This window comes from Onychostoma macrolepis, chromosome 24 (assembly GCF_012432095.1).
Source record: "Onychostoma macrolepis isolate SWU-2019 chromosome 24, ASM1243209v1, whole genome shotgun sequence".
Lineage (NCBI taxonomy): Eukaryota > Metazoa > Chordata > Actinopteri > Cypriniformes > Cyprinidae > Onychostoma > Onychostoma macrolepis.
The window spans coordinates 14,557,426-14,570,317 of NC_081178.1; the positions used below are offsets into that span (position 1 = coordinate 14,557,426).

Sequence of the window (12,892 nt, forward strand, 5' to 3'; positions counted from 1 at the left end):
CTACCCATACCACCAAACCTGTCCCTAACCTTACCTGTATCCCACCTCAATAGCAGCAAAAGTGTTTTGCAATACAATATGACCACAATAAGTACATTGTACTTATTTTTTGATGTATGTACATAGTAGTTAAGGCCACCTAATATAAAGTGGGACCGAAATTTTTCTTGAGCAGCAACTCAGCATATTATAATAATTTCTGAAGGATCATGTGACACTGAAGACTGGAGAAATGGTTGTTGAAAACCACAGGAATTTAAAAATATATTCAAATAGAAAAGAGTTATGAATTGTAATAATATTTCACAATAAGTAAATGCAGCCTTGGTGACCAGAAGAGATTTTCAAATCATAAAAAAAATAAATCTTAACGATTCCAAACTTTTTGAATGGTAGTGCACGATTTTTATAAAATATGCTAATATTACATTTCTGAAAAGAGCTTAATATGTACTTAGTTGCTTATGATGAAATAACAGATGTAGTGACCAAATATATCTTTAATTTACTTTTTGAGATCACTTCCGCATATCAACGCGGAGTATGAAGCTTGTCAATGAGTCTGTTGGAGAAAAATGCTGTTTTCAAACAAGACACATTTCACCAATCTTTATTTTGAAAGAGATTCAAAGGGTTTTTCCATAAATACAAAAATAGCATATACAGTACTTCAGTTTAAATGAGAATACATGTTGCAGGATTAGCATTTTAAATCAAATTATGATTAAATGAAATTATATAGTGAAGGACCGGGGCGATCTGGGGGAAAGGAACAGAACTACACACATATTCTAAAAGCACACTTGGATCACATCCTTTCATGTGGACTTTTTTTTTTTTTAATACAAAAAAATTGATCCCATTATGTGAACCTGATATATCGACAGTTGCACAGAGATGACTTCATGCGCTTACCAAAGCACATAAACATTTTCACGAGGAAGTTCTGTTTGAATCTTTCACACACTTAACATATGCCTTAACACACACACACACACGCGCGCACACACACGCGAAAAGGTATATTTCGGTTAGCAGAAATTGTTAAGGGCACCGTGATCTCAAATGCATCAGTGTATTACAGTTAACCTGATAAGCAATACAACACAGAGTAGGACTGCGCACATTTACACGAGTCATAACCATAAGCCAAAAAATCCACACCGGCTCTGGTTGATTCGGGAATATTGGACACTTACCAACAGACGGAATTAAGGCAATTACAACACATTAAAAGTGCTTCAGGGCAAATGTTTTTCTTTTTTTAATTGTCATCACATATAAACTGAGTTTATAAATAAACCTGAGGCTAGACCTCTATACTTTAAAAAGACAGTTCAGCCAAGAATCTAAATTCTGTCATTTACACAACCTTATGTCAATCCAAAAGACACACTGTATGACTTACTTTCTGCTCTGTAACATAAAAAGATATTTTGAAGAATGTTGGTAAGCAAACATTACCACCGACTTCCATGGAAGAAAATGCCATACAGGTTTGAAATTACATGAGAGTGAGTAAATGATGACAGAATATTGAAAGAATAGTTCACCTAAAAATGAAAATTTGCAGAAAATTTATTCACCCTTGGGACATCCAAGATGTGGAGTTTTTCTCTCCATTGGAACAGATTTAGAGAAATTTTGCATTACATCACTTGCTCTGCAGTGAATGGGTGCCGTCAGAATTAAAGTCTAAACAGCTGATTAAAAACATCACAATATTAATTTAAGTCTCGTTCAGACTGTCAGCCTAAATCCGATTTTTGTGCAAATCCGATTGAAATTCCATCATATTTAAATAGTCTGAACGGCAACGAACTAGGCTACATGAAATCTGATTTGTGCAAATCTATTTCGAGCTACATTCCTATGTGGTTTGGAATCCTATTCAAATCGCATTTCTGGAAATCCGTTTCAGTCTGAACGGTCAGATCGGATTTAGCCTATAGCTTTTTCATGTCCTCGCACCACGCGTCCGACGTTTTTGCAGAAAACATGCTGAACATCTTTGCAGAGACAAGCTTGTGTCGTTGTGAAGTGCAAGTCAAGCGGGGGGGAATAATAATTCCTGTATACTGTACTAAAAAAGAGGTATATATACTGCTAGTATACGTAGCCTACCTCTTTGTGTTTTGAGCGGAGTAGCGGAGACAAAAAAACAAACAAAAAAGAAAGTAGCGGAGACAGCAGCATGGACTAAAGCCGCACATTCAAGCTTCCTGCGTTTCTGCCGCTGCCTCACAAGACAAAATATAATACTACAGCGCAACCGCGACGGTAAGACAACATATGTATTGCTGTTACTGTTGTTTTTAGCGCAGGCATAACCATAGAAAACAATGCACATTCAGTAAAAACGCTTATGGACACACAAATCGGATATGAACAGTTGCGATACGCTGTGTGCACAGTCAGTTATTCAAATCAGATTCCATCCGGATATGCACAAAATCGGATTTGGGCTGACAGTCTGAACGAGGCTTTAGAACTGCTTTTGCATGTAAATGCAGCTTGATCTGTGCATATTTCTCTCTTGATTCAGACAAGACAACTTTTTCACCGCAGAAAACAATTTTATGGATAGAGGACTTGTGTTTTCGTCGTGTAAAACATGCAGCTTTTCACTTTACAAGACATTGATAGACTGGAGTTGTGTGAAATGCTTGTACATGATTATGTTTTTATCAGCTGTTTGCACTCTCATTCTGACGGCACCCATTCACTACAGAGGATCCATTGGTGAGCAAGTGATGTAATGCTAAATCTACATCTCAGATGGTCTGAGGGTGAGTAAATTTTCATTTTTGGCTGAACTATTTCTTTCATTTTTATGTGAACTATCCCTTTAACGTCTCCCTTTGGGACTTTAGAGAGAAAAATAAGAAAGCAAGAAATGTGTCAACAACATTGTCTAAGCGAAACGTGCTTGCCGCTTGGCACCAGTCAACCCACTAGCCTATTTACAGTTCCTCAAGCAGCCACACGTGTTCACGGCATTAGTCTTCAACACTACTGCAAAGAAATGACGGTGAAAGTGATTGTTTAAAATATCGAAATGGCTGCGTCTGTCGTATGGCTATGCGCTGTGATGTTGCTGGAGGAAATGAGCATAAGGCATGGGTGAACTGAAAGCACCGGTACACCAGCGTGGGCAGAGCAGTGCTCGACTCTGCCAGGAGATGGCATCAGGCCAGTCTCATTCTTTATACTGCATATTGTGCACTATCCAAATTCTCTCATGTCAAGAGAATGAGCAAGATCCACCGCCAATGTGAAATCTTTTTTCTTTGTATAATTTGCTTGAGAAGAAAATAAGTCCAGATGGAAAAACAAGACCCTAGAGGGGCTAAAGCTGTTGTTTAGCCTTTGTTGTGTTTCTATAATGAGAGAAGTCTAACTTGAGCTTCCCTCTGGCTGTGATTGACTGTGGCTATCTACTTGCTGATTGGCTGGAGAGGTGATGCTGGGCGTGTAAGGGGGCGGGGCATCACTAATTCCACTGGAATCGTTGCTGTCCGGGATGGCGATGCTCAGGGATGCGTCAGTGTCGTCGTTTTGAGCGTACTCACTGTACGGTGGAGGCTTCAGGTCATTTGCTGCATAAAACAGAGGCGAGTGCAAAGGTCATGCAAAAGGTTTGAAACAGATGCCTGGAGATTATAACAGTTAACTTATAACAGTTTATTTCATTAAGTAATGTAATGTTAATCTATCTATCTATAGTATATCTAGCGTATATCTATTTACAGTATCTATCTATAGTATACCTAGAGCAGGGGTGTCAAACTCAATTCCGGAGGTCCAGAGCCCTGCAGAGTTTAGATTCAACCCTAATTAAACACACCTGATCCAACTAATCAAGTCCTTCAGGCTTATTTGAAAACTACATGGCATGTGTGTTGGAGCAGGGTTGGAACAAAACTCTGCAGGGCTCCGGCCCTCCAGGAATTGAGTTTGACACCCCTGGACTATAGTATATCTCTCTACAGTGTGTATCTATCCACACACACACACAACCTGTTTTTCATGTTTAAATGTCCTGATAACCACAGTAATAATACAGGTGGTAAATTGTATAAAACATGGATAATACTTACATAAAGAAAAAAAACTAACCAAAAAAAAAAAAACATGAAATGCCACATGAAACGTAAAATGCCTAATGTAAATTATTAATGCACAAAAATGACCTAAAAACTACTTTAATTATAAATCACATATACGTCATGTAGGAACTTCTGGGAATGTTGTTTTACAGTTTTTCACCATAAATCACTGTATATGTTAGCATGCAAAAATTTGATAGTATTTTACAGTAAAATTACATATAATGCAAAATTTTCCATTGTAGTATGTTAAGGTAACGTACAGTTTTTAATGTAGCAATTTTACACAAATTTCTGTGAAAATTATTTTTATGGTAGATGAAGAGATACCAGAACACAAACATATCAAGTTTTATTAACTCACTAAAAAATCTAGAATATTAAAATAATAATAACATACACAGCCACAAACCTTCCAATGACTCTACTAAATGGCAAGATCATTCTTAAAAAGTTACATCATTTCCTGTTTCATGCTGCAGGCCACTGCAAACCATAAATGCCTTATTTGGTCCTAAACAGCAAACATATGCAAATGTTGCCAAACATTTCCACGGAACAGGTGACAAACTACACATAACATTTTTTGGGGAAAATGGGGGTTTTCCATCTCCACTTCACTCAAATATCAAGAAATGTTGAAAATGCTGAATGATGTGGCATTGAAGGTCGGCAAAAACCACATCCTGCTCTGGAGATATTATCTTTCACTCTTCTAGGTCAAAGGAAACACAGCATATGCATGTGTTGCTTCTTCAACCTCACCTCTGGTTCTTGGGGTTCTTTTAGACAGATCTACTTGCTGAAATCTGGTGTTGATAAACTCATGAGACATTGTTAGAGATGATGAGAGCACAAATGGAAAAGGAAAAGGGGGGAAATACAACAGAAAGATACAGGAAACAGAGCTGTGAGCCAGAATCTGCCGTTTGCTGCCAATCCACACAAGCACCAGAAGATTTCCTTCTCTGCCGCTGAATGAACAATCAGTCTCAGCACAGAAACTGAACTGAAGTAAACCCGAAGCACAGAGCCTTGATTGCCAAATTAATTTCAACCTTTTCCATGTTTTAATATCAATATCTGGCAGCTGGTGTACATAAACGTCCTTCTCAGCGTGTCAGTTATGAAACCTGCCAATTAAGAAGCATTGGTCTAATTTGGGATGGCTGATGTCCCCAGGCCCACTCTCCAACTGTTGTTCCCTCTTGTCATAAAATTGTCCCTGTTAACCATTTACAGAGCAGCAGAGTGAGCGAAAGCACGAGACTTTCCCTAGAAATGTAATGTGACTGAGATGCTGTTTCTCATATTAGGGTGAAGAGACATGTGAAGTATTTACTGTTAATATAACCTTGAGATTTGACAATCTCCTCACCATACCATATATGTATACATTCTTGGTGATTATATCTAGCATTACTGTATTAAGCTTCTCATGGAGGGATGAACTAACACTGTGACACACGAGAGAGCGTCAGTGCAAGAGCTCATAGTTCAACAAACATTTAATCATTTACATTCCAGCTGCGCTCTGAGCGATCACTTGGAAAGGCACTTTCAGAGATGATTTTAAGTGCGACAGTCTACATGTACGCTGAAAACCATATCAGGATTTGCCATATACACAGAGCGCTAAAAATAAAGCTAAATCCGTCCTCCAACACAAATCATGTGCAACTAGAAAATGATTAGCAGACAAATTACTATGTTTTGGTTTATGGTTAACTTTTTCGCAACACCCCATTGACCAAAAAAATCCATAACTGTATAACAGAAGAATAAAAAAAAATGCCTTCTTAACGACACAAAATGGTCTCATTAAGGCTTATCCTCAGACCCAGCAAATAAAAACCTGCTGTTTGGTAAGCAAAAAAAATATATCTAAGAATAGAAAGACACACATACAGTAGCTCGCAAAAGTCTTAGGCCATTAGTATTTTCACCAAAAAAAAAAAATTATTAAGCCAGCTGTAGTATATCAGTAGGAAATATGAGTTTACTTTTCAAATAGTAATTGTAATAATTCGGTGAGATTTTTGTATGCACAAGGAGTCAGTGCTCCATACTGAGATCTGATCTCACCATCATCCAGTCTGTCTGAAATTACATGAAGAAACAGAACAAACTGAGACAGACTAAATCCAGAAGAACTGTGGCAACATCTCCAAGATGCTTAAAGAAATCTTCCTGCAAAGCTACCTGAAAAACTATGCACAAGTGCACCTAGGGCAAAAGCTGCTTTAAACGCAAAGGATGGTCACATCAAATGTTGATTTAATTTAGTTAATATAAGTTTATTGATAAATAAAATCTATTATGACATTATTTTTGAAAGCATCCTCCCTTTACAGCATTTTTACACATGTGCCTGAAACTTTTCACAGTACTGTAGCTTTGCAGGAAGGTTTCTTCAGGCATATTGGAGATGTTGCCACAGTTGTTCTGGATTTAGTCCAGAAGAATAACTGGCTTAAAACCATTTTTTTGGTTAAAATACTAATGGCCTAAGAATTTTGCACAGTACTGTACTGTATTACACATTATAATTTATATATAAAGATATTAAATACATAAAATAAATAAAGAGAAAATGTAATTCATAATTTTAAATGTTTATATAAGATTTATACATTTCTTCAAAATACTATTATTAGGTTATTACCCTACTTATTTGCATAAAACTATTTATTAATTTTCTCTATTTCTCTAAATGACTATTTGTCTGATGTGTTTACCTTGTAAATATTTTGCTTGCCAAAGAAATTCGTACTCCACCTTAAAGCTCTGAAACTGTCCTAAGACAGCTTCAACACTTAAGACAGTTTTTCATTTGAAAAAAAAAAAAAAAAAAAAATCCTATTTACCCAAAAACAATTCAACTGATAATTACGAGATAAATAGCCAGAAGCTCCTCATTTGAAATAAAAATAATTTTTTTAAATTGTAATGTCAGCCCTTTACACTGTGGCATGTATGGCTTCAGAAAAGCAAAAAAATTAAAAATAAATTGTTGGATCCCGGTGGCCTTTAAAATGTTTCAATGAAAGCTTATCAGTCTTTTTAATCATCTTGAAATGAATTATTTCTGTCCCAGTGCAGACTGGGGTGTAGCCGTACAGTGAGTCAGTCTTACCTCCAGACACGGCCTCGTATGGAGGAGGCATGTCCAGATGAGAAAGCGAGGATGATGGTGGAAGAGAGGCAGAGGGTTCGCCCACCGAGCCGTCGTCCTGAACTCCGTACCAGCTGGGCCAGATTGATGTCTGTGGAGCAGAGCAGCAGTGGGAGTTAAAACACCCACAATCAGACAGAACCAAACACATTACACACAACAAGCTTCTGAGTTTGACGACTTCTGTTAAAGATAACTTTAAATATATGTGGCAGTGAAACCAGATCCGGTCGATGCTTGCTATTAAATGGTAGAATTGTGCAATCACTTGCCTAGACCTACATACTTGTTTATTACTTACAAGACCTTAGAGTCTCAGTTTTGCTGGCAAACACAATATTATCACAGTTTCAGTAAGGATATGATACACTTATTTTTTTGTGTCATATGCAGCTTCATGAAAATTAGCTTAAAGAGAAAGTCATCTTCTAGGTTGGATCTTAATGTACTGGTATTTCCCCATCTCGATTATGCTCAGCAAAGCAGTTTGTTTTGCATTAAACAAATTACCGTAATAAATCAGCACGCTGTAACTTCCTTTACAAAAGACCTCATAAGGCACAATGCATTAAAAAATTACTATATGAATGACAAAACGATTACTGGCATGTGAACGTGCAAACAGGCCAAAAGTTTATCATCTCTCTGAACTGTTTGTTGTCAAATTGAGAGCATTTCCTGTGTGGGGAGCTACAGGCAGCTAGGGTTTCTAAAAATAGGGCTATATATCTTCTGAAGAAACTGCAGTTAAAATTCCTGCATAATCTAGAACATTTTTATAGGCATATATCCTTTAAAAATTTAGTTTAAAAAAGCATGATGGGCTAATAAATATATAGCACAAACAGATGTCAGTCTATTTTTATCCAAAATATTCAGTGAAATATTAAAATAGAAACCCTACTTGAATAGAAAATCTCTTTGGCTTGATATAGTCTTCAATACTTGTGCTACAAATTGCTTCCAGATGCTTTTCTGAACATAAGACGCTGTCTTTCAGAAACAAAGGGCTTTTTCTGAATTTAAAAAGCAGTGTTTCAGCTACAAAACTCTTTAGAGCCACAGAGAGAACACATTTCAGACCCTTTTAAAGCAATACCATTTATAATACAGTCGCAGATAACATAAGAGTGAATATGCTTTAGTCAAACTGCCGAAAAAAAACAATAACATTCCTAAAAGGTTTTGTCAGCCCTGTCACGGCCCTCAGCTCTGAGCCCTGTTCTTGTTCCATCTCGTCTGCTTCTTCAGGGTTTTTCACAGGCACCGGTTAGTTTTGACAAGTGCTGAGCACCAACAAGAGAAATTATTCTCTAAAACAGAAGAGCTCACACATTTTAGTGGCCTGTGCGAATCACACGCACACTAGACCTGACACTCCTGCCCTCGGTTTGGTTTAACAGCTCCTTGTTGTAGCTTTGAGCTTAGAGAGTGAAACGGTTTACACGATGAGTCAAAAAAATTCAGAGCACCAAGGTCAAAAATGGTGTTGTGAAACAGTAAAAGTGGAAGTTCACCAAAACCTTCTCTGTAGGTGAATGACACAGGCACTCATGCTGAAAACGTCAATTGCAAAATTTCCACCGAATGCAGTCTCCCATTCAGTTTGAAACCTGTGAGCAGATGCATATTTCCTGTGTTCAGATATTAAAGACTGCATCTTAGACAGACTAAGATGCCGTTTGAGATCTATTTTGAGTGATCTGATCACAAGCAGACAGTGCTAAATACAGGTGTCAGCAGAGTCCAAATCACCCAAGCCACCTTAAAAAATCTGTCCTGATGCGTTCCTGGACAACAGTTGAAGGGCCTGTCAATCTCCAATAAAAAAGGGGGCTTTTATTCAGAAAATTGGTTTTAAAATAAGAAAAAAATTCAAAAAAAATATTATTTGTTCAAAAATGCAGTAATAAAAAGTAATATTGTGAAATATTATTACACTAACAAACTATTCTATTTTAAAATGCAATTTATACTTGCAATTCCTGTGATTTGCAGCAGCTTACAGTTTTCTGTGTCACATGATACTTCAGAAATCATTGTTTTGCTGAATTTGGTGCTGGAGAAAAATGCTGCTTAATATTATTTGTCATGGAAAAGACTTTCAGGAATCTTTGATGAATAGAATGTTCAAAAGAACAGCATTTCTTTAAAATATAAATATTTTGTAACATGGAAATAAATGTCTTTATGTCAAAAATGTCTTTAATAAATGTCACTTTTTAATGTTACAATTTAATGAATCTTTGCTGAATAAAAGTATTTACTTTTATTTTAAAATATATATATATAAAAAAAAAAAATTATATATATATATATATATTTTTTTTTTTTTTTTTTTTGAATGGTAGAGTGTAAACACTGTATCCTATATAATGCTTTTCTTCTTTCCTTTTTAGGCTTTATTAATATATCATCCCAAATATTTACTATTATTTGATGACATTAAGAGTTTCAATGTCAAAAAAAAAAAAAAAAAGAGAGAGAATAAGACACTAATATTTATTTTGGTGTAATCTAAGTGTGTCTAACACGGACTAAACATTGACGAGGGTTAGACAAAGTGGATTTAAATAAATTTTTGGTGTTTAATCACAACATCCTTTTCCCCCTTCGAGTGCGTAATCATGTCTATCAGCTCATATCAGTCTCTCTGCCCTTTACCTAGTCAAATCAAAAGAAGATACCATAACCTATAACCTATCTTATTGTCTTTCTGAATATACAATGAGTTCATGAGAGCCACACTGTATTGCAAAGGAAGCTAAACTATGTCACATTTCCAAACAACAATTATATCAGCAGCAGCTGACGCAAGCCAAGCAGACCACACCTTGAAAAAAAAAAAGAGCATCTGATTGGACTGAACTTGTAGTTTACTCACATTTTGTCTCTCACAGATCTGGTGCAGGTACGCTCGTCCTCCAACAATGACGATCTGAGCGTTTCGGGGATTGCTTAGGTATGCAGCCAGCTGTCTTTGCCTTGAGCGATACCAGCAGATGTAGAAGAAGATCTTAATCATAATAAATATTATGACGACTCTAAAACAAGATAAAGAACAAGTTCAAAGTCTCAAAGTCACAAGCATGGCTTGATATGATTACATCACATTGCGTGATACATGCCAACTAAAATAAACTGAAATAAACAAAATCAGTGTTGATAAGATGTACTTTAATCACATCAAAACTTACATGTACCAGTACAGCTCCATGCTTCTCACCAGTTGGTATCAATTACCATAATCAACTTCCAAGCTGTCAAACTGAAATAAGAACCAATAACAAGAGTTTGGCAAGATCTGCAAAATGTCAATTTGAGATCTAGGCAATCTTGATTTACTCATAATTATAATAATCACCCAACCCACACACGAATAATCACTCAAACTGTCAACTGATCTCACGTTTAAAGCAGCTCAGATTCTTACAGTAACACTAGAAACATTTAAAACATACTTTATATCAAATATCTTGTATATCAAACAGTGTTGTGTTACTGTTAACGTTATATAAACTAAAAACAAACTCACACGCTTACTTCACCTAACGTTATATAAACAAACAAACAAAAACAAACATCGCACGGGAACACCAACCCTTTAAAACCACTCATAGGGCTTTTTCTAGTAATTTAATATTAATATAACTTGTCAAAAGAAAAGCAGCTCACCTTGTAAACGCCTTTTAAGTGGCGTTATAATCCAGCCTTAGACAGCTAACGAAGCATCTGCTCCTTATAGACACAAGAGGAAGTCGCTTTGCTAACGGGCTACAAAATATGTTTACCTTTATAAAATACTAACACCGACACTTGGGTGTAATTTTTCGAGCAACTCGGCTTCACTGGCTGCTTTTAGGCCGAGTGTGGCTCCTCGCTCTGTTAGTAAATGCTAATACTTGAGAGCCTCAAAGGGCTTCCGAGAAATCTTGAGGGCTGTGTTTTTTCCATGAGCAAACGGAGGGGGTTTTGTTGTAGTTCTTCTCTTGTCTCGCAAGGCGTCCGCACTTCCGTGGAGTCATGAGAAGAACGTCAAATTAAAAGTCTTTCATCGTTTATTTTACGTTTTTGTTGTTGTAGTTTAATCATTTAGATGTAAATGTAATACGTATTATTATTGCTATTATTTATGTAAGTTTAAAACCATTGATATGCTTCGAAGGACCTTGAGCGACCACAGAGTAGCTAAATATTTTAGGTTTTTATTAATGCTGTCAAAAGACTAATCGCATTCAAAATAAAGGTTTTTATTTATATAATATATGTGTGTGTACTGTGTATATTTATTATGTGTTTATAAATACACACACAGTATACATTTAGAAAATATTTACATGTGTATATATTTATATTCATAAATTTTGGTAAGCCTTTCGCTGCAAGCTTGTGAAAAAATGAGCCGGTCAGATTTTGCCTCCATGACGTAGAAAGGGGATTTTATTATAATATCACAGCCACTTAATCTCAAACGTTTTCTGAAGTCCACAGTCAACGCAGCCATCTACCAGGAAATTTTAGAGCACTTCATGCTTCCTTCTGTTGACAAGCTTTATGGAGATGCTGATTTCATTTTCCAGCAGAACTTGACACCTGCCCACACTGCCAAAGGTACCAAAAGCTGGTTCAATGACCATAGTGTTACTGTGCTTGATTGGCCTGCAAACTCGCCTGACCTGAACCCCATAGAGAATCTATGGGGTATTGTCAAGAGGAAGATGAGAGACACCAGACTCAACAATGCAGATGAGCTGAAGGCCACTGTCAAAGAAACCTGGGCTTCCATACCACCTCAGCAGTGCTACAAACTGATCACCTCCATGCCACGCTGAATTGAGGCAGTAATTAAAGCAAAAGGAGCCCCTACCAAGTATTGAGTACATAAACAGTAAATGAACATACTTTCCAGAAGGCCAACAATTCACTAAAAATGTTTTTTTTTTTTATCGGTCTTATGAAGTATTCTAATTTGTTGAGATTGAATTGGTGGGTTTTTGTTAAATGTGAGCCAAAATCATCAAAATTAAAAGAATCAAAGACTTAAAGTACTTCAGTCTTTCACGAGAGTTTCACAATTTGAGTTGAATTACTGAAATAAATGAACTTTTCCACGACATTCTAATTTATTGAGATGCACCTGTACTTTATAATTGTATTGGAGTCTTACACACATGCTATACAGTTAATGTAGAGTGACAGATATTATGGGAGTGGCTTTATGGAGCGCAGGAGAGGCAGATAACTTGATCTTGACCCTTAAGAAACTTTAATTAATGCTGTCACGTAACAAATCTAAATCTAAATCTAACGTAACAAAAATAAAATTAAATGAATTGCTAATTACAACGTTTAAATAAAAATGTAAAGCCTGTACAAATACTAGAAATTGTGAATAGCTATAAATAATTGGGGAAAAAAAACAAACAAAAAAACAAACAACAACAAAAACAAAAAAAAAACAGTGCACATTACATTTATCTATTATACCATTTATGTAGTTTTGTTCACTTGGCTGTTTCCTTATAAAAGTCCAGAAATTTGTTTTTTAGTTATAAGATGTCATTACGTTGCTGTCTTACCGCCAGCCAATCGCTGCATTGCTGATCGT

At 36.2% G+C, this 12,892-nt stretch overlaps 1 protein-coding gene across 1 annotated transcript; it reads right to left on the reverse strand.

Moving 5' to 3' along the window:
* Positions 1 to 594: 594 nt before the first annotated feature.
* si:dkey-118j18.2 (uncharacterized) lies at positions 595 to 11,249 on the reverse strand. The gene is made up of 5 exons (XM_058765980.1): positions 10,960 to 11,249; positions 10,482 to 10,552; positions 10,169 to 10,328; positions 7,246 to 7,375; positions 595 to 3,599 (listed from the first exon to the last, which is right to left on the reverse strand). Exons 2-5 carry the CDS (start codon positions 10,499 to 10,501, stop codon positions 3,397 to 3,399), a joined length of 513 nt encoding a protein of 170 aa, XP_058621963.1. The 5' UTR covers positions 10,502 to 10,552; positions 10,960 to 11,249; the 3' UTR covers positions 595 to 3,396.
* Between the last annotated feature and the right edge of the window lie 1,643 nt (positions 11,250 to 12,892).

What these genes read in the sequence shown, in the direction of transcription:
- si:dkey-118j18.2 (XM_058765980.1), bottom strand. Translation starts at nt 10,501, where the DNA reads ATGGAGCTGTACTGGTACAT. An exon ending in ATGGAGCTGTACTGGTACAT is followed by an intron (nt 10,329 to 10,481) that starts GTAAGTTTTGAT and finishes ATCTTGTTTTAG; the next exon opens with AGTCGTCATAATATTTATTA. An exon ending in ATACGAGGCCGTGTCTGGAG is followed by an intron (nt 3,600 to 7,245) that starts GTAAGACTGACT and finishes TGTTTTATGCAG; the next exon opens with CAAATGACCTGAAGCCTCCA.